Consider the following 19,966-nt stretch of genomic DNA (forward strand, 5'->3'; position numbering starts at 1 on the left):
GATTTTCAAGGGTTTTCTTCCCTTCCGTTAGTCTTCTAAGGCGATAACACAATGTACCATTAGAACACTGGAGATGGGTCTCTAGACACCTCTGTAGAGACTTCATTAAACACCAGAGAATAGTCATTTACACATTAACTCTGTAGAGAGAGTATTTATGATTCATTTAATCTTCATTGAAAAAAACTACTTTGAAAAATAAGGATATTTCTACGTGACCCCAAACTTTTGAACATCAGTGTAGCTCACTAAATATCCCCCCGCCCCCCCTCAGTGTTCCCAATCCTTCACTTTCCCTTTCTGTGCACGTTGAAACGCTTACCTGTCTGTCTGCTGCTCACCTGTCTGTCTGCTGCTCACCTGTCTGTGCGTACCTGTCCCGTGTGTCCTCTGTGTGTCTCCTCTGTCTTTTTAGGAGTCATTCTGTCTCCTCCTCCCCCGCCCGAGGACTCTCGAGGTACAGGTGACAAGATGGAGCAAAGTTAACTTAACCCTTAAGAGTCCCATGTAAATAAATCGTACTGCACGAAACACAGTCTGCGATGCCCCCCCCCCTCCCCAATATGACGGATGGACACATGCAAACATATCTTTATGGTGTTTTTGACTCGTCTCACATCTTTTAGAAATACCCATGTCCAAAGAAAAACTGCACAGTCGGCAGAAAGAAAAGAAAAGAAAAGGTCACGTCACGTTTAAAAACCACGGATATGTTGTTTACCTAAAACAAACCTCATTGTCGGTGTATATGAAATGTAAAAAAAAAAATCAAACGTATCCTGTGGCTTCCAGAAACGTATGAATGACAAAATTGTTTTCTGGCGTCTGGATTAAATAAATACATTTTAATAATAAATCCCATTTCACCCGTGGATGTGATCTCTATATTATTCTCGGCTCGTTAAAGACGAGAGGTGTCTGTCGGCGAGATCACACCTGACCCATCTCCACATGACCCGAGTCAAACAGAATGTCAGGGTTCATACGGCCATGGAAAACCTGGAAAATGGCTACTTCCAGGCCTGGAAAAGTCCTTGAAATATATTTTTTTATGCCAAAAGTTTTATAAAAATCATGGAAATTCGTTATAATCATATTTTCATTCACACAGAATGTGTTCTTTTTTTTATTTTTACATCCAGAATCTTTTGCTCCGGTTCAACATTTGGAGAAAGAAAAGTGATCTGAAGTTATTATCCCCTTCTTTTATCTTATATATTTCTTTTTACTTTTGGCCTCAAAATAAAATGTCCGGGCTGCTTTTCCCAACTTTAGAGGAAACATTTGCGATAGTTTAGAAGTTGAAATTTTCTAAAATAATATGCTAAAAGAATAAACATTTAGATACATATTTATTCTTTTAATCAAACTAGCGTGTCATTTCAGGTATATACTCATGTATACACGGAGATTGCACAATTTGTTATAAAGTCCTGGAAATCCATTAGTCACCATGTGTATGAACCCTGGGATAGGGAAAGTTCACTGGCGTGTTCAGATTAGCGATGTTAGCCACATGACATGTCAAAAAATATACAAAATCCCCCAAATGTCCCGTTAGCCGTTAACTAATTACTAAAATAAAGACGACCGCCTTCGTCGTTTTCTTTCCACATGGGGTAAATAAAGACGAACAAAAACGTTGCACCGCCATGTGTCCCATCAACATGTCACATGATCTCGTCCAGAGGAAGTGCTTCTTCATTCTTCTTCCTTCTGGGATGTACAGACACACACAGTAGCTTTGATGTTTTTTATTCATTTTATTTGAACGTCGCCCCCTGACATCTCCAATTTGATGAACTGTTATAAGTACGTTCATGCTAGATTGGGCCATATAATTGGGTTCATTTCATTTTCACCAAAGGCTAAAATCTCTCACATGCCCGTCTGGACAATAAGGAGTTATTGGTTGCCGTAATTGTTCCCCTCCTCCACCATAATCCCTTCTTAAAAGATGAATCTCACTCACACAGGCGCGGAGATGAATCGTAGATCATCTGAGACTGAGTTGGACAAAGGAAGCAATTATCTTTAATAACACTCAAAGTGCTGAATTGTTTTAATGACTTCAAGCAAAACGTTCAAATGCATTCGTCCACAGACTGTGGATTGAGTTCCAATCTCCGATATCAAACTCACATCCAGAAGGGAATTATTCGTGTCCAGTAGGAGGGAAACATAAAAGCATCTTAGTCGACTTTGAACATGTGACCCTCATTTCTGATGGGAACCACCTTCACAAATGAACTTGAGTGCCGCACGCTGCAGTTCAAAGCGCTCTCGATGCAGCTGTCGTCTGCATCTGTACGAGTCCGCTGATGGCATCTCCCCCCGGTGTTCCCTCCTCCACCAGCTGGAGGTCAGGGGCGTCGTTAGGCTGGTTTTAGGGGGGCTTCAGACATCTCTCTATTCGTTGCATTAATACATATTATTGTAATATATTTGACACTGAAGGAGTTCATCTATATCTCAGTGACAGAGTCCAAATGAGCATAAAATATCATTATGACCCTGAGATTCTGTCTCTAACTATGGGTATCATGCCGCTCCCCCCCCTTCTCTGAATCCTACAAGCGCCCCTGGTGGAGATGTTTCCCCGTTTCTGACTGGTATTAAGTAGCAGTAAGAATCCATTCACAACATATCCATGAAAAAAAGACCCAGTCAGTCTTCACTGGTAACACATATATATTTTCTCAACCCACCACGATTGAATTGTGCTGGCAATACGTTGAGGACCCCAAAATAAGACGCACACGTCCCATGACCACGTCACGGCATGACGAGCGCGCGCACCGGCGGACACGCTGAGCCGTCTCCACAGTAGGTGTTGGGGAAATTCCAAATATTCACATTTGGCTGTGGAGGATTTGAGCCCATTTCTCCCAACGACCCTCAAAGCATGGTAAGTGGAGGCGTTGCCGTGGTGACCATGTGTGCCGACGCATCCGTAGAGTGCGTCGTGGGCGTGGCTGTGGATGAAGCTGTGGATGATGGTGATGTTCTCTCTCTGTGAAAAAAAAAAGAAAGTTGTTTCTCTTGCCATTGTTTGTCCCTTTCCCATGATCCTCTCTGTGGCTTTGATTCATATGTGCAGTAAGGAGCAGCAGCGCTCGGCAAAGGCCATGTCAGTGTGGGAGCAGAGGACCAATCAGCTGCGGCGGCACAACGTGCGGACCAGCAGCGAGGCTCTGTTCAACGAGCTGGACCCGGAGGAGCGCCTCCAGACGGCCTCCACCCTCCACCTGCACCCGGACGCCAAGACCCACCTGGACCGGCCTCTGGTGGTGGAGGAGGAGGCGGCGGGCAAGAACGGGGACAGGTCGCCCGGCGGGAAGTCGCCCGGCGGGAGGTCGCCCGGTGGGAAGTCGCCCGGCGGGAGGTCGCCCGGCGGGAGGTCGCCCGGCGGGAAGTCGCCCGGCGGGAAGTCGCCCGGTGGCAGGTCGCCCGCCGGCAGGTCGCCCGACGCGGCGTGGGAGGAGTCGGGGGATCCCGGGGTGGGAGACAACCTCCACCACGCGCACGCCCGGAAGCACCACCGCCACCGCGACCGGAACGGGGAGAGCAGGGAGGGGGCCGGCGAGGTCCGGGGGGGAGGGAGGCACCACACCCACCACAGCCGGAGCAGAGGAGGTCACAACGCCGACGGCGCCCCGGCGAGAGAGAGGAGGGGAGGAGGAGGAGGAGGAGGGGGGGAGGGGCACCGGCAACACCACCAGGCCGGCTCCCCCGAGCGGGAGGAGGAGGAGAGGGAGGAGGCCGATGACTGTCGAGAAGAGAGGGGCCACCGCCACCATCACGCCCATCGGCCGCCGAAGGAAGGCAACGGGCTGATGGCGAACGGAGAGCGGCGGGGCCGGGGTGGTGGAGGGGGAGGAGGAGGAGGAGGAGGAGGAGGGGGGGACAGTAACGGAGAGAGGAAGGGGCGCTGCTCCCGTCTGGTCAGAGCTCAGTCGACTCTGGACGCAGGCGACTGTAAGAGGAACAGGAGCGGAGCGCCGGGCGCCAGGTAACGACTGCACATATCGACCTAAAGCCGACCCGCCCGGCGATGTTCCCTCACCGCATGCAGCAAACCCCGCCTCCATCTTTAAAGTCCCGCCCCTCGTGTTGTCGTGTGTGAGACGAGTGATTGTTCCGCCCGGCGACGGCGTAGTAGAGCGGGGTCGTCCTCCAATCAGGAGGTTCGATCGGCCGTACGGCGCTGCTGCTTCGGGCAGGCGGCACTGTGCATGGTCGGCGCCTGCCGTCGGTGTGTGTGTGTGTGTGTGTGTGTGTGTGTGTGTGTGTGTGTGTGTGTGTGTGTGTGTGTGTGTGTGTGTGTGTGTGTGTGTGTGTGTGTGTGTGTGTGTGTGTGTGTGTGTGTGTGTGTGTGTGTGTGTGAGAGATGGAGTGTTAAAGCGCTTTGAGCGGTCAGAAGACGAGAAAAGTGCTCGACGCTCCATTTGATCCGTTATTGATAAAGACGGCGTGCAACGAGTCGCTAGTGATGCACCTGCAGAGCGTTTTCACCTGAGCAGCTCCCTCAGTCCTCTGGAGATGTGATCAGCTTTTAGCAAAACAAATTGTGTCTTTACTTTATTGTTTTGGTTCCCTGTCATCGTCTGTTTTTCAAAGTAAAAGTTTGAAGAATACAAAATAAAAGCCTCCACCGCACACATAGGAGTGAGAGAAGAGTTGAGATAAAAAAACAGACCTAGAAGAAAAGAACATTGGACCGTCAACTTAACCGGTGATGATATTGCCATAAAAACTTGTTATTCCAAGTTTACGATGACGATGACATCACATCCTGTTTCAGCCTGTTGAACATGAGGCTAATGAGATCGTACACCAGATTGTTATTCCTTATTATTGGCTTTTATTATGTTTGATTTGCATCAACTTTACTGTCCACCAAGTGTAGTTTGTAGTTGCAGTCTTTCTTAATTTGATATCCCCGTTGCCTGTTTTTGATATGTGTTCACGGGGTATAACGGCGACGTGTCAAAATGTCGTCTAATCGCTCGCTTCCAGCTCTCTGATTGGCTTGTTATGTATCTAAATGGGCTTAATTAATTCTCTCGTGGATCTATTTCCAACTGACTTTTCATATTCCACAACACCGTGTGAGAAATGTGAAGAATAATGTACCATTTGCATCAGTTTGTCTCCATATAACAATAAAACGGAGCGCTCGGATAGCAGTAAACAGCTTAAATTGTGGCCGGTCCCCCCGGAGGACAGAGAGTGGTACTGCGGTGGAGAAGCTTGAAGCATCCTGAGTGTCATGACGCCGGTGAGAAGACTCACTTCTCTCTCTTCTTCAGGGAGAGGCAGCCGGATTCTGAGGAGGACGGCCTCGCCTCCAGCCCTCTGCAGCCGATGCGGAGCCCCTCGAGTCCGGGAGAGAAGCAAGAGGACGCCGACAACCAGAAGAACTCCACCAGGGCCAGCCAGGCCGGCCTCAACAGCAGCAGCGCCATCCTCATCCCCGTCACCATCACCGCCCCCCCCGGAGACACCACCATCATACCCAGTGAGTCACCGCCACACCCAGTGGGCACAAGTCAAGGTTCTTCAAGGGTTCTTCAAAAGGCTTTGTGGTTCTTTGAAGAACCATTCTTTTGTTTGAGACACCTTTATAGGTTCTTTGAAGAACTATTTAAGGAAATGGTTCTTTAAAGAACCCTGGTTTGAAAGGTTCTTTGTGGAACCAGAAATGGTACCTTAAAAACATGTTTTGAAGGTTCTTTGAGACACCTTTATAGGTTCTTTGAAGAACTCTTTTAGGATATAGTTCTTTAAAGAACCCTGGTTTGAAAGGTTCTTTGTGGAACCAGAAATGGTGCCTTAAAGAACCAGAAATGGTGCCTTAAAAACATGTTTTGAAGGTTCTTTGAGACACCTTTATAGGTTCTTTGAAGAACTCTTTAAGGATATAGTTCTTTAAAAGGCTTAGTGTTTCTACGAAGAACCATTCTTTTGTTTGAGGCACCTTTATAGGTTCTTTGAGGAACTCTTTAAGGAAATGGTTCTTTAAAGAACCCTGTTTTGAAAGCTTCTTTGAGGAACCAGAAATGGTTCTTCTATCGCGTCACTCTGAAGAACCATTTTCGGTTCCAGACGGCAGCTTCCTGTTCTGTGTGTTGCTTTGTGAAGTTTTTAAACATTATTCACATCAGTTATCGGATTAAACCCCCTTATTAAAATGTGTTTTCCCACTCGTCATCACGTAGTCATCAAGGCTAATGAAGCTCAATAAGAATACCACCGGAGTCCCAGATCTCGGCAAAGAAATTAACGAGTAAAATCTTATCATCTACAGTAAGGGTGATAATTGATGCCAAAAAAACACCGTATTGTAGGAAAAAACTTTTAGTATGACTAACAGTTAATAAGCAGGTTAAATGTTTCTTCATGTTTATTTTAGAGAGACAAACGCTGTGGAACCCCTGATAGATAGAAAAACCAGCATAGACCTGCAACACCAGCATATGTTGTGTTTTGGTGCTGGTATGATGGTTTATGCTGGTTTATGCTGGTATGCTGGTTTATGCTGGTATGGTGGTTCATAAACCACCATACCAGCATAAACAGTATGCTGGTCTATGCAGTTTTTTCGAGCAGGAATTGCACAGGAATATTCTAGTACAATGTATTGTGTGTTTATCATATGCACCATCTTAGCTTAGCTTAGCGTGTTAGCATGCTAACATGTAAAAAAAGAGAATCTTATTAGCTCTTAACACACAGCTGAGGCTGATGGGGGTGTTAGTATTTTGTATTTTTCTTATAATCTGCAAAGAAAAAATTCCAAATGAATTTAAAAAAATTTGGATGTTAGCCAATGCTACTAGCTTAAAAGAACACTGGCTGTAACAGCGGCTCCGTTTTGTTTAACTAAGATGTTCATATATATTCAATGCTGAGTCAATGAGAGATGTCCAATTAGCAGAGTTATTGATTTATACATGTTTATGGATGCAGAAAGTCCACAGGCCTATAATCATAACCTGTTAGTGCTTCTCTGAGCTAACGAGCGTGTTTATTTCTTCGCACCCCAGTGAACAATATCGACTGCGACAACTTCCGACTCGACGAGGAGAAGAAAGACCTGGAGGAGGACGAGGAGGCGGCTGACGGGCCTCGGCAGATCCTTCCCTTCAGCTCCATGTTCGTCTTCGGGCAGACGAACCCGTAAGTCAGGACTGAAGGTTTATAAAACACTCACCATCAGGATTATTTCACCATGTACAGCAGTTATGGTACGTTATATAATTCCAAGAAACTATCGGAGCCTTATATGAAACGCTTTCCTGGTGGTTACCGAGGAAACGTCTGTCATCCTCATTTCCCCAGGAAACCCAAAGATAGCTTCAGTACTTTGCGAGATGCTCTGTGTCTCGGGTTGTGGTACAAGGATCGATAACATTGACCGGGGAAGAAAGGATGACGAGCAATATCATGTTTCAACCCCTCTGGCTGCAGGAAGTGGTAATCAGGAAGTCCCTCTGGTCCCTAGAGATGAGTGATATGACGCTCATGAGTCTCAGGCTGACCAACGGTGTGCGTGGTTTTCCCGGGAAAACAAAAAGCTCTCTTCTTTTTACGAAAAACTAGCTAAATGACTTCTCAGAGTCCTGTGAACACCTCATACCGCCTGCCCCCCACAGCTCTGCCGAGCGGTGAGACAGGAACCCCGATGGAGTCGGCAGTTACCAACAATCTTTTTATTGCACTACTGAGCTAGTGATGGATTTTTTTTTATGGCAGAAAATAATGTTTAAGCGTAAAGTACAAGAACAACTCTGTTCCAAAGACAGGAAGACGATACTTCAGTCACACTGTCAGTTCTCTCGGCACAAATCTTGGACGGTTGTGTGAAGCACAGAAGTAAGTGTTGAGCTGGCAAAAAGGACGCTGGCGACAGGAAGCAGGCCACAGGAAGCAGGCGACAGGAAGCAGGGGACAGGAAGCCGGCGACAGGAAGCAGGCGACAGGAAGCAGGCCACAGGAAGCAGGCGACAGGAAGCAGGCCACGGGAAGCCGGTGACAGGAAGCAGACGACAGGAAGCAGGCGACAGGAAGCAGGCCACAGGAAGCAGGCCACAGGAAGCAGGCCACAGGAAGCAGGACACAGGAAGCAGGCCACAGGAAGCAGGCGACAGGAAGCAGGCCACGGGAAGCAGGCGACGGGACGCCAGCCACGGGAAGCCGGCGACGGGAAGCCGGCGACAGGAAGCAGGCGACAGGAAGCAGGCCACAGGAAGCAGGTGACAGGAAGCAGGTGACAGGAAGCAGGCCACGGGAAGCAGGCGACGGGACGCCGGCCACGGGAAGCCGGCGACGGGAAGCAGGCCACAGGAAGCAGGCGACAGGAAGCAGGGGACAGGAAGCAGGCCACAGGAAGCCGGCGACGGGAAGTTGGTTTGCAGCCGAGCGTTGAGCAGTGAGGAAGAAGAGCGCCAGCACCTCAGACCTTCAGACAAATGAAGGGTTGTCGTGGCGACTGAATAAGAGAGGAAGCTCTTGATCTACCAGGCGATCGACGTCCGTACCCAAACTCTTCATCGGGACTGAAATAATATAAATTCCTGGGAAATGCTTCATTTTGTGTGTTTTCCTTTTTTAACCGTCTCTTTCCAAGTTGCTACACGTTGCATCGCCAGAAGTCCCGTGAGGCCGAAGCTTCCATCGCCTCAGCGAGGAGGGAGATGCGTGTTCTCCTTGGCCTCGATGTGGGAGGACGTCGCCTCGTGAGCCACTCTGTGCACTCTTGTTCTTTACGTGTGTGTGTGTGTGTGTGGTTTTACAGCGTGCGGCGGCTGTGTCACTACGTGGTCAATCTGCGCTACTTTGAGATGTGCATCCTGATGGTCATCACCATGAGCAGCATCTCCCTGGCCGCCGAGGACCCCGTGCAGGCCAACGCGCCGCGCAACAACGTGAGTCACGCCGGCCACCGGACACACACACACACACACACACCTTTGGGTCCGACCGGCTGATTCATTCAGAATGATTCAGTTCTTCCTAACGGGGCTCGACAGGTCGGCCATATTAAGGAGCACAAACATATATTTATAAATATTATTCAAATCTTGTCACACTGTTGAGGGAAATTGTTTGAGAGCAGAAGAGTTCAACGCTGACAGCTGGAGACCTGACAGGGCAGAGGAACATGTGCATAACTGGTCACACACACACACACACTCACACACATACACACACACTCACACTCACACATACACACACACATACACACACACAACCTGACACACACATACAGACACACACATACACACAGATAACCTGACACACGCACACAACCTAACACACACACACATACACACACACAACCTGACACACACACACACACTCACACACACACGATCTGACACACACGAAAAAAACCTGACACACAAACACACTAACATACAGACACATACACACACACAACCTGACACACACATACACAAAAAAAAAACCTGACACACACACTAACATACCTACACACACACACACAACCTGACACACACACACACACATACACATAACCTGACACACACACACATACACACACATAACCTGACACACACTCAAACACTCACGCTCACACACAAACACACACTCACACACACACACACCCCTCCAAAGTGTCTTTCTACCCGCCTCTGACTGACAGCTCTCGCCGTGTTCTCGCTCTCGCAGGTTCTCAAGTATCTGGACTACGTCTTCACGGGCGTCTTCACCTTCGAGATGGTGTTCAAGGTGAGGAGGAGGAACTCAAACTCCTGTGAGGAATGTTCTTCGAGGTGTAAACTTCCTTTAGACATTTAGGGGACATGAAACAACGTTTACAGCACGTTTAGGATCACAGTCATTTGCAGCCAAACGTAGCAACGCGGCCGACAGCAGCGTCGCATCGCTGCTGATCGGGTTTGTGGTTTTTACATTTCTCAGCTGTGATAACACCAAATGCTGAAGATAATTAATGCGCTGGAAATTAAAAGGTACGAGGCGTTAGAACCAGAAGGAAAGAAGCTTCTGGGCTTCGTCAACGTGTGTGACTTTTGAAAATGATTTCCGGTGTGTTCCTTCTGTGACTTGGAGATGATCGACTTGGGACTGCTGCTCCACCCCGGAGCTTATTTCCGTGACCTGTGGAACATTCTGGACTTCATCGTGGTCAGCGGGGCCCTGGTGGCCTTCGCCTGCTCGTGAGTACACTTTACATTTGTTCATGCTTTGAGTGGAATGTGTTGTCGGGGTTGGATACCACCCTGGGGCCAGGTGCCCTTGTCCTGACACCCTGAGGCCAGGTGCCCTTGTTCAACACCCTGAGGCCAGGTGCTCTTGTCCCAACACCCTGGGGCCAGGTGCCCTTGTCCTGACACCCTGAGGCCAGGTGCCCTTGTTCAACACCCTGAGGCCAGGTGCCCTTGTTCAACACCCTGAGGCCAGGTGCTCTTGTCCCAACACCCTGAGGCCAGGTGCCCTTGTCCCAACACCCTGAGGCCAGGTGCCCTTGTCCCAACACCCTGGGGCCAGGTGCCCTTGTCCCAACACCCTGAGGCCAGGTGCCCTTGTTCAACACCCTGGGGCCAGGTGCCCTTGTCCTGACACCCTGAGGCCAGGTGCCCTTGTTCAACACTCTGAGGCCAGGTGCCCTTGTCCCAACACCCTGAGGCCAGGTGCCCTTGTCCCAACACCCTGAGGCCAGGTGCCCTTGTCCCAACACCCTGGGGCCAGGTGCCCTTGTCCTGACACCCTGAGGCCAGGTGCCCTTGTTCAACACCCTGAGGCCAGGTGCCCTTGTCCCAACACCCTGGGGCCAGGTGCCCTTGTCCCGACACCCTGAGGCCAGGTGCCCTTGTTCAACACCCTGAGGCCAGGTGCCCTTGTTCAACACCCTGAGGCCAGGTGCCCTTGTCCCAACACCCTGGGGCCAGGTGCCCTTGTCCCGACACCCTGAGGCCAGGTGCCCTTGTTCAACACCCTGAGGCCAGGTGCCCTTGTCCCAACACCCTGGGGCCAGGTGCCCTTGTCCCAACACCCTGAGGCCAAGGCAAGGCAAGGCAAGGCAAGTTTATTTATATAGCACATTTCATACATGAATGCAATTCAAAGTGCTTTACAAAAAATAGATCAAGAATAAGAAAAAAAAAAAAAAAAAAAAAAAAAAAAAAAAAGGAATACAAAGTGCATCAAAGTAACAATTTAAAAAGGCATAAAAGCATAAAAGAAGATTAATAAAAGAAAAAATAAAGATAAAAATCTAAGTGCAAAGAATCATTCCTTCTGTCGTTGTCTTATTATTTCAGGATTAATACAAGATTCAATTTAAGGCAATGGAGAACATAAACGTTTTTAGCCTGTTTTTGAAAGTAGTAAGAGTTGGTGCAGATCTAAGCTCTTCCGGAAGTTTGTTCCAACTGTGTGTGGCATAATAACTGAATGCTGCTTCACCATGTTTTGTTTTAACCCTGGGAACAGTTAGCAGACCGCCCCAAGATGACCTAAGAGGCCTAGAGGGTTCATAAGGTGGAAGCAAGTCAGAGATATATTTTGGACCTACACCATTTAGAGATTTATAAACGAGCAGCAGTATTTTGAAGTCGATTCTCTGATGTACTGGTAGCCAATGCAGAGACCTGAGAATGGGTGTAATGTGTTCAACTTTCTTAGTCTTTGTTAGGACTCTGGCAGCGGCATTCTGAATAAGTTGTAGCTGTCAAGTGCTTTTTGGGAGACCTGAAAAGACTATTACAATAGTCTAACCTACTGGAGATGAAGGCGTGAATTAGTTTTTCTAAATCTTGTTTGGACATAAATCCTCTAATTCTTGCTATATTTTTTAGATGGTAATAGGCTGATTTTGTTATTGATTTGATGTGGGTATTAAAATTCAGATCCGAATCAATTATAACACCTAAATTTTAACTTGATTTTTCGACTTTAAAGAAAGGGAGTCCAGATGAGCACAAACTTTCAGCCTTTCTTCTTTAGCACCAAACACAATTATCTCGGTTTTATTTTCATTTAGTTGGAGGAAATTTTGGCACATCCAATCATTGATTTGGTCTGTGCACTGACGCAGTAAGTCTATGGAAGCATAGTCACTTGGTGAGAGAGCTATGTATAGTTGAGTGTCGTCCGCATAATTATGGTAGGCGATTTTGTTATTTTGCATAATTCTGCCTAAGGGGAGCATGTAGAGGTTGAATAGAAGAGGCCCAAGGATTGAACCTTGTGGAACTCCACACGTCATGTTAGTCCGCTCAGATACATAGTTGCCAATGGAGACAAAATAGTCCCTGTCTTGTAGGTAGGACTTGAACCAGTCTAGGACCGTACCAGAGAGTCCAACCCAGTTTTTTAGTCTGTCTAGAAGTATTGAATGGTCGACAGTATCAAATGCAGCGCTAAGATCCAATAACACTAGGATAGAAATTTTGCCAGAATCAGTGTTTATGCGAATATCATTTAGAACCTTAGTGAGAGCAGTTTCAGTGCTGTGATGGGGTCGAAATCCGGATTGGTATTTGTCTAAGATACCATTTGAGGTTAAAAAGTTGCTAAGTTGCTGATAGACGACCTTTTCTATTATTTTACTTATAAAGGGTAGATTTGATATAGGTCTGTAGTTGCTAAGTACAGTAGCGTCTAGGTTACATTTCTTTAGTAGAGGCTTAATAACTGCTGTTTTCAAAGCCTTTGGAAAGATGCCAGATTGGAGAGAGCTGTTAACTATTTGCAGTAAGTCTGTTGCTAAGCAGGTAAAAACCTTTTTTTAAAAGCTTGTGGGCAAAGGATCAAGACAACAGGTAGATAGCTTAAGAAGTTGCACAGTTTCCTCCAGAGTTTTGTAGTCAATTGCGTTAAACTGTGTCATGTTTATTAAACTACTTTTGTGTGACTGTGGTGGTGATATCATTTATTTGTTTAACATGGAGATATATATGGCTTGACTGATATTTAGAATTTTATCCCTAAAAAAAGCGAACTCATTGCATTTATCAGTGGATAGGAGTTCAGGGCTATTGGTGCCGGGGTTTAGTCAGCCTATCAACAGTGGCAAATAAAGTGCGTGCATTATTAGTGTTTTGTTAATGATGTCAGAGAAAAGGATTGTCTAGCACTTCTCAGTTCTAGATTGTAAAGATTAAGTCTCTCTTTTAAGATGTCATGGTGAATCTGGAGTTTAGTTTTTCGCCATTTTCGCTCAGCTTTCCGGCACTCTTTTTTCTGTATTTTTACAGATGCAGCATTTCTCCACGGTGCTTTTTGCTTACCAGAAATTAATTTAACCTTAGCAGGTGCAATGGTATCTATAACATTCACAATCTTAGCATTGAAATTATCTAGAAAACCATTAACAGAGGTTGAGGTGAAAGCTGGTGACAGAGAGATAGTTTCCATGAACAGTGCGCAAGTATTCTCATTGATATATCGTTTTTTAACAATTTCCGATCTACTATGAATGTCAGGAATAATGGACATTTCAAAGAAGATACAAAGATGATCGGACAAAGCAACATCAATAGCAGTAAGAAATGATGACTTACAACCCTTTGTGATAAATAAATCTAAAGTGTGCCCTGGATTGTGGGTGGGCCCGGAGACATGTTGATACAGTCCAAAGGTGTCAAGTAAGTTATTAAGTTCTTTGGTATTGTTGTCATTGGGGTTATCCATATGAATGTTAAAATCTCCTGATATAGACAGACAGTCATATTCCATGGATACTATGGACAGCAGTTCAGCAAATTCATCAAAGAAACTTCCAGAATGTTTTGGGGTCTGTAAATAATCAGTAGTAAAACACGAGGGGAACATTTCAGAACAGCAGCAAGATACTCAAATGAAAAAAGTCCCCAAATGATATCTGCCTACATTGAAACACATCTGAAAATATAACAGCAACTCCTTCCCCCTTCTTTTCTACTCGGGGGGCATCAATGAAGTAAAAATTTGGGGGGGTTGATTCAGTAAGAACAGCCGCTCTGTTATTCATATCAAGCCAGGTCTCAGTAAGGAACATGAAATCTAATTCATAACGAGTAATCAGGTCATTGATTAGAAAAGACTTATTCGATAACGATCTTACATTAAGTAATGCAGCTTTTATGGTTTTAGTGACAGGCAGTAGAGAAATAATAGACTGTTGGGGAACAGCTATTAGGTTTGCTGTAGTTTCAGTATATCTTAAGTGCTGATAGTTTTTCTAGCGGTAATCCTGACACCAGGATGGGACGCTGGGGTGCAAGTCTCTTCACAGGTTGTGGGGAGGTAGAGTCGATCGGGGTGGGGTTTTAGGGTGGTCTGGCTAGGATGGATGAGGGTGATCGGGGGGGTATTGGGGGTGATAGCCGAGGGCTGGCTAGGATGGAATGGGGGAAGGATCGGGGGGTCAGTTTGAGGCCAGCATTCACCAGTTGTTCCATCTTGTCGGTGAAACCCAAATGAGGGGAGGCTGGAGAGGAGAGGGAGAAGAGGGAGGATGATCTGGAGGAATGGCAAGATAGAGATTGGGGCAGTGGTGAATGTGAATGGTCAAGTTCCTTATCATCCTCACAATCACGGGCTGCTGTGCAGGAATCAGGCAGGGGGGATACCTCTCTTGAGTGGTCGTCCTGGGGCTGAGACTGTAGTTGCTGTGATTTGGAGGGGGAAAGGGACACAGGCTCCTTATCTCTGCTGACCTTCGCATCACAGGCTGCTGAGCAGGAGTCAGACAGTAGGGGGAGGGGAGAGACCTCTGTTTTCTTTCTACTGTCCTTGATTCTCTTATCGTCTGTAGTAGGGCGGAGAACAGTTGGGTGGCAGAGGTAGTAAAGTAAGTTAGAGGTGAACAATTTCTCTCCATAACTGTTAAGTTGATATCCATTCTCTCTAAAGAGGTATCTGCGCTCCCAAAACAGATTGAAATTGTCAATAAAGTTCACCTCATGTAAGGTACAAGTTGTTGACAGCCACGTATTTAGTCCCAGTAGTCTACTGAATCTGTTTACTCCAGGTCGAACTGACGGTAGGGGACCACTGATGTATGCCTCAACATTCAGGAGCCTAGCATCTTAAGCAGTCCAACAAAGTCTTGTTTCAGTGTTTCTGACTGTTCCTTGTTAATATCATTTGCCCTGCATGCACAATGATTTTGCTCACGGTTTGGTGGGCAGACAGGATTTCAGGGATTTTTTTTGTTATGTCACAGACCATTTCATCAGGGAAGCAGTATGTTTTAGTATTCTTCTTACCACCAGTGTTGATATTTTTAATGGTAGAATCACCCACAACTACGGATCTTAGCGTGCTGTCACTAGCTTCTTGTTGCTGTGGCCTTGTGTTTTTGGAGCACCCCTCATTCCTTACTGAGTGGCGTGGAGATGGAGAATGAGCTAAATCTTCGGGCAGTGACCTGGGCTCATGCAGTAGTGGTTGAAATCTGTTATCTAGCTGTAAAGTCTGTGGTATGGGAGAATTTCTGTTATTTCTCCCTTTCGTAGCAATCCATGGCTGCTCTTTATCAGCCACGGGAGTTGAGGCGAAAAATTGAAGGGCAGGCCAGCCGGTAGCAGTGTTAATTTCAGGGCATTCAGAAGCATGCTCTGCCGTCTCCAGTATCTCTATTTTGAAGGGGATAGATTTGTTTTTAGGCTTTGCACCAAGTGTATTCCCGGAGGCAATACTCACAGTTTGTTCATTCAGTGTCACGACAGCCTCAGAAAGTAGCCTTCCATTGGCAGTACTTGTATTCCGTTGCTTGGCAGAGCAAGTGCTTGCTAACGTTAGCTTAGCAGCAGTAGTAGAGCAGGGTTTGGCTACTGTTAGCTTAGCTTTAGGACTCCATGGCATCGTTGTATTATTCGCATTGTCTTCCAAATGATATATCTTAGTTTCAAGTACTGCAATCTTCTGTAGATATCCACGACAGTCTTTGCAGTGCGACATATCCGTGGCAAGAGGAGGTATTTTGAACAAAGTCTCTGCTTCAAACCAGGGCTGGGCTGACTAGCTAGGCTAACTAGCCTAGTTAGCTCAGGGCTTGGTGGCTTGTTCACTCTCCTTCCTGCTGCGCTCAGCCAGAGGAGAGAGAAGACAAATCACGGCGCTAAACTTCCCGCGGCCGCCGCTGCTGCTGCTGCTGCTGGTGGTGGTCCTTGCTGTGGTTTGAGGATCAATAACAATCCTGGACTGCGCTCCACGGAGCTGACAGGGAGACGTCCACCGGGATGCGCGGGCTGCGCTCCTATTTCCTGTTGCGTGGTATGTTAGCACAGTGTGCCAGTTGAGGGAGGCTTTCTCCCAACACCCTGAGGCCAGGTGCCCTTGTCCCAACACCCTGGGGCCAGGTGCTCTTGTCCCAACACCCTGAGGCCAGGTGCCCTTGTCCCAACACCCTGAGGCCAGGTGCTCTTGTCCCAACACCCTGAGGCCAGGTGCCCTTGTCCCAACACCCTGGGGCCAGGTGCCCTTGTCCCAACACCCTGAGGCCAGGTGCCCTTGTCCCAACACCCTGGGGCCAGGTGCCCTTGTCCCAACACCCTGAGGCCAGGTGCCCTTGTCCCAACACCCTGAGGCCAGGTGCCCTTGTTCAACACCCTGAGGCCAGGTGCCCTTGTCCCAACACCCTGGGGCCAGGTGCCCTTGTTCAACACCCTGAGGCCAGGTGCCCTTGTCCCAACACCCTGGGGCCAGGTGCCCTTGTCCCAACACCCTGAGGCCAGGTGCCCTTGTCCCAACACCCTGGGGCCAGGTGCCCTTGTCCCAACACCCTGAGGCCAGGTGCCCTTGTTCAACACCCTGAGGCCAGGTGCCCTTGTCCCAACACCCTGGGGCCAGGTGCCCTTGTTCAACACCCTGAGGCCAGGTGCCCTTGTCCCAACACCCTGGGGCCAGGTGCCCTTGTCCCAACACCCTGAGGCCAGGTGCCCTTGTCCCAACACCCTGGGGCCAGGTGCCCTTGTCCCAACACCCTGAGGCCAGGTGCCCTTGTTCAACACCCTGAGGCCAGGTGCCCTTGTCCCAACACCCTGGGGCCAGGTGCCCTTGTCCCAACACCCTGAGGCCAGGTGCCCTTGTCCCAACACCCTGGGGCCAGGTGCCCTTGTCCCAACACCCTGGGGCCAGGTGCCCTTGTCCCTGTCTCCCTCAAGATTACATTGTTGTATGACTGGAGTTTGAAAGGTACAACGTGTGTGTGTGTGTGTGTGTCGACAAATTAAGATAATGGCAAAGTCATTTTTAAGCCTATAGCAGACGAGGTTGCATCGTGTTTTTCACCTTCAGCTCACGATACCCTCAAGAATATCAAACTGATCCGGTCTGTGTCTAAAGCGTCCTCTTGTATATTATATTATGATATGTTGTCCAGAGCCACAGTACAAAGGGAGTTAACGAGCCCCCCGGCGCTTGCAGACCTGCATTCTTGGGTCTCTGGAGTGAGAAGGCGATTGGCGATTACATGGTCTGATATTTCCCGGCCGCCTCTATTCCACGTCCTGGAAGTGCGTCCTCACTCCGTCTCCTGTGTATCTTCTCTTTGTTCTGCTTCCTGTCGCTCAGATCTCTTCTCTTCTTCTCTTCCAGCTGTAGATTGATGCTTCTCTCTTGTGTTATATCTCTGTTTTCTGACTCCGTTGTCTCTCTTTTACTTCCCCCCCTCCTTCCTCTTTCTGTTTTCTGGCTGTGGATCGCTTTCAGGAGCCTCATGGGGTAAAGCTCTCTGTCTGTGCATCTGTCCATGTGTCGGTGTTTGTCTCCCGTCCATCTTGGAGAGCTTATAGAGACGCGTCTGCGGCATCCTCCCTCAGTTTTATACAAATGTCATATTTCGTAATTTGGCTTTTCTTATCATCCTCATCACGATCAAAGATGCCGCCATTTACCGTGTTTGTGTTATGCGCTGGTCACATGACATCGTCACCCGGGTGGCATAGGGGCACATTAACTGTTTTTCCACCCGTAAGTTATATTTAAAGTGTTCTTAGGAACAATTTACATCAAGCATAATGAATCAGAAGCACGTCGCTCTGCCAGAGCTTTCAGAAGAGTAGAATGTGTTTGCGATATTCATGATCACAAAGGGCCTGAGTGCTGCTGTAATGAATGCACCAGTAAAAAGGTGATAATTGAAAACTATTTAACAGTGAACGGGAGATGAAAAGCTCTTAGACGCTCAGAGTGGCATTATGAGAACGACGCAACACGATCAGTGTGTGTCTAACCACACGTTCTAATTCATCCCCAAAGCACTGTTCATGTACATTCAGAGGAGAAGAGCATCGTCTGAGTCTGAATCCGGGTTTATTATGTTCAAACTCGTCCCTCCGCCTATGGTCCACGTCCCATATCGTCTCTTATCAACTCGTGGCATGTCGGCGTGTAACGGGCCGCATTCACACTACAAGGCTGACGGGAGAGCCGGCTGCTGTCCATTAGCACAGAGGTTCTCAGACTGTGGTCCTCTAGTGGGGCGCAGTGGTACTGCAGGTGGGGCGCAGGAGGAAATGCAAAAAGATCTTTTATTGAGAACTTCACATATTACACAAGTTCAAAGTACACGGACGTTACACTAAGTCATTAATAAATACATGTTGACACGCCTGTACCTTCGTGGATGTGTTCAAAGTGACGCCGTTAACAGGTTACACGCGTGCGCTACAGGCCAAGATTATCGGCGACTCGTTGATTCATGACTTTATTTATATATATATACAAATATATTAATATATATATATTTATATATATATATGCCGATGATTCTTGGCTTTATTTATATATATATACAAATATATTAAAATATATATATATAAATATATATATTTATATATATATAAATATATATATATATTTATATATATATATTAATATATTTGTATATATATAAATAAAGCCAAGAATCATCGGGCATATATATATATGCCCGAGTCTCAGTTCCTCCGACACATTGACCCCATGAGGACCTCTTCACCAGCCCCAGGGCAGCGAATCAGAAGCCTGAACTGACTTAATGCGTTACATAACAGATTTGGGACCTCATACTGTGGGAAAGTGGTCGACGGCATCTTTAAAAAACAGCAGATCTGGCCGCGCTGCAGTGTGAACACGGTCATAAATAAGTGTCCTCTCATCTATGTTTCCCAGTTAAAAACCATCCATGACTTCATGCTCATCCTCACGCTATAAACTGTAATATTTGATCAGACTTGTCTGTTGCTTTTTGCTTTTTCACAGGGTAAATTATTTTAAGCTCTTCTATTTGTCTCTTGTCTTTGGTGTTTCTTTTTGATGTAAGTTTCGAGAAGCCGAAGAAATCTCACTGTATCTTCTATTTTCGCGCCCGTGTGCTTTTAAAAAAAAAGCTTATTTTGCTCTGTGTGTCTTCTATACATGCTTGTGCGCTCTCTTTCTGTGGGTGATGTTTGTGTTGTTGTGTTTGTGTGTCATTGCTTTTTTTTCTCATCAGATCGCAACAAAGCGTGGCCAGGTGGGAACTGTCCCTCTCTCTCTTTTGCTTATTGAACCCCTCTCTCTCTCTCCCTGTGTCCCCTTCTTTATCCCCCACATGTGATACATCTGAATAGACTTTTGGGATATGACCATAACCCCCCTCCTTCCCACCTTCCCTCCTTCCTTCCTCTCTGACCTCCGGGCCCAATATTGAGACATCCAGACGAAACGACAATATTGGGGACTCCTCCCTCATAGCTTTCAGAAGACAGAACACATTACCTGCTCACATGAACAAGAATAAATCTGCTCTTGATGCAATTTCACTTGCAAACTCCTCAGATATCAGTTTAAAACTAAAACATCTGGATCTGCGGTGTGTCTCGTTCATATAAAACTCCTTTCATCTTCACTTGAGTGGGTCCAACTGATCAAAATAGTAAGAAATTAAAGATTTTGTATTGTTTTGATACAAATAATAAAGAAAAATTAAAGTTATGATTGAACTAAATATATTTGCGTGTACATT

At 47.0% G+C, this 19,966-nt stretch overlaps 1 protein-coding gene across 1 annotated transcript in view; it reads left to right on the forward strand.

The window, feature by feature from the left end:
* cacna1bb (calcium channel, voltage-dependent, N type, alpha 1B subunit, b) overlaps positions 1-19,966 on the forward strand; it is a 162,484-nt gene that overhangs the window by 98,498 nt on the left and 44,020 nt on the right. Inside the window, exons 19-24 of the mRNA XM_056432096.1 lie at positions 3,101-4,012; positions 5,313-5,521; positions 7,050-7,182; positions 8,801-8,930; positions 9,697-9,756; positions 10,099-10,205. Of these exons, the coding sequence (XP_056288071.1) occupies positions 3,101-4,012; positions 5,313-5,521; positions 7,050-7,182; positions 8,801-8,930; positions 9,697-9,756; positions 10,099-10,205 (1,551 nt within the window). The remainder of the gene's footprint in view (positions 1-3,100; positions 4,013-5,312; positions 5,522-7,049; positions 7,183-8,800; positions 8,931-9,696; positions 9,757-10,098; positions 10,206-19,966) is intronic.

This window comes from Pseudoliparis swirei, chromosome 15 (assembly GCF_029220125.1).
Source record: "Pseudoliparis swirei isolate HS2019 ecotype Mariana Trench chromosome 15, NWPU_hadal_v1, whole genome shotgun sequence".
Taxonomy (NCBI): domain Eukaryota; kingdom Metazoa; phylum Chordata; class Actinopteri; order Perciformes; family Liparidae; genus Pseudoliparis; species Pseudoliparis swirei.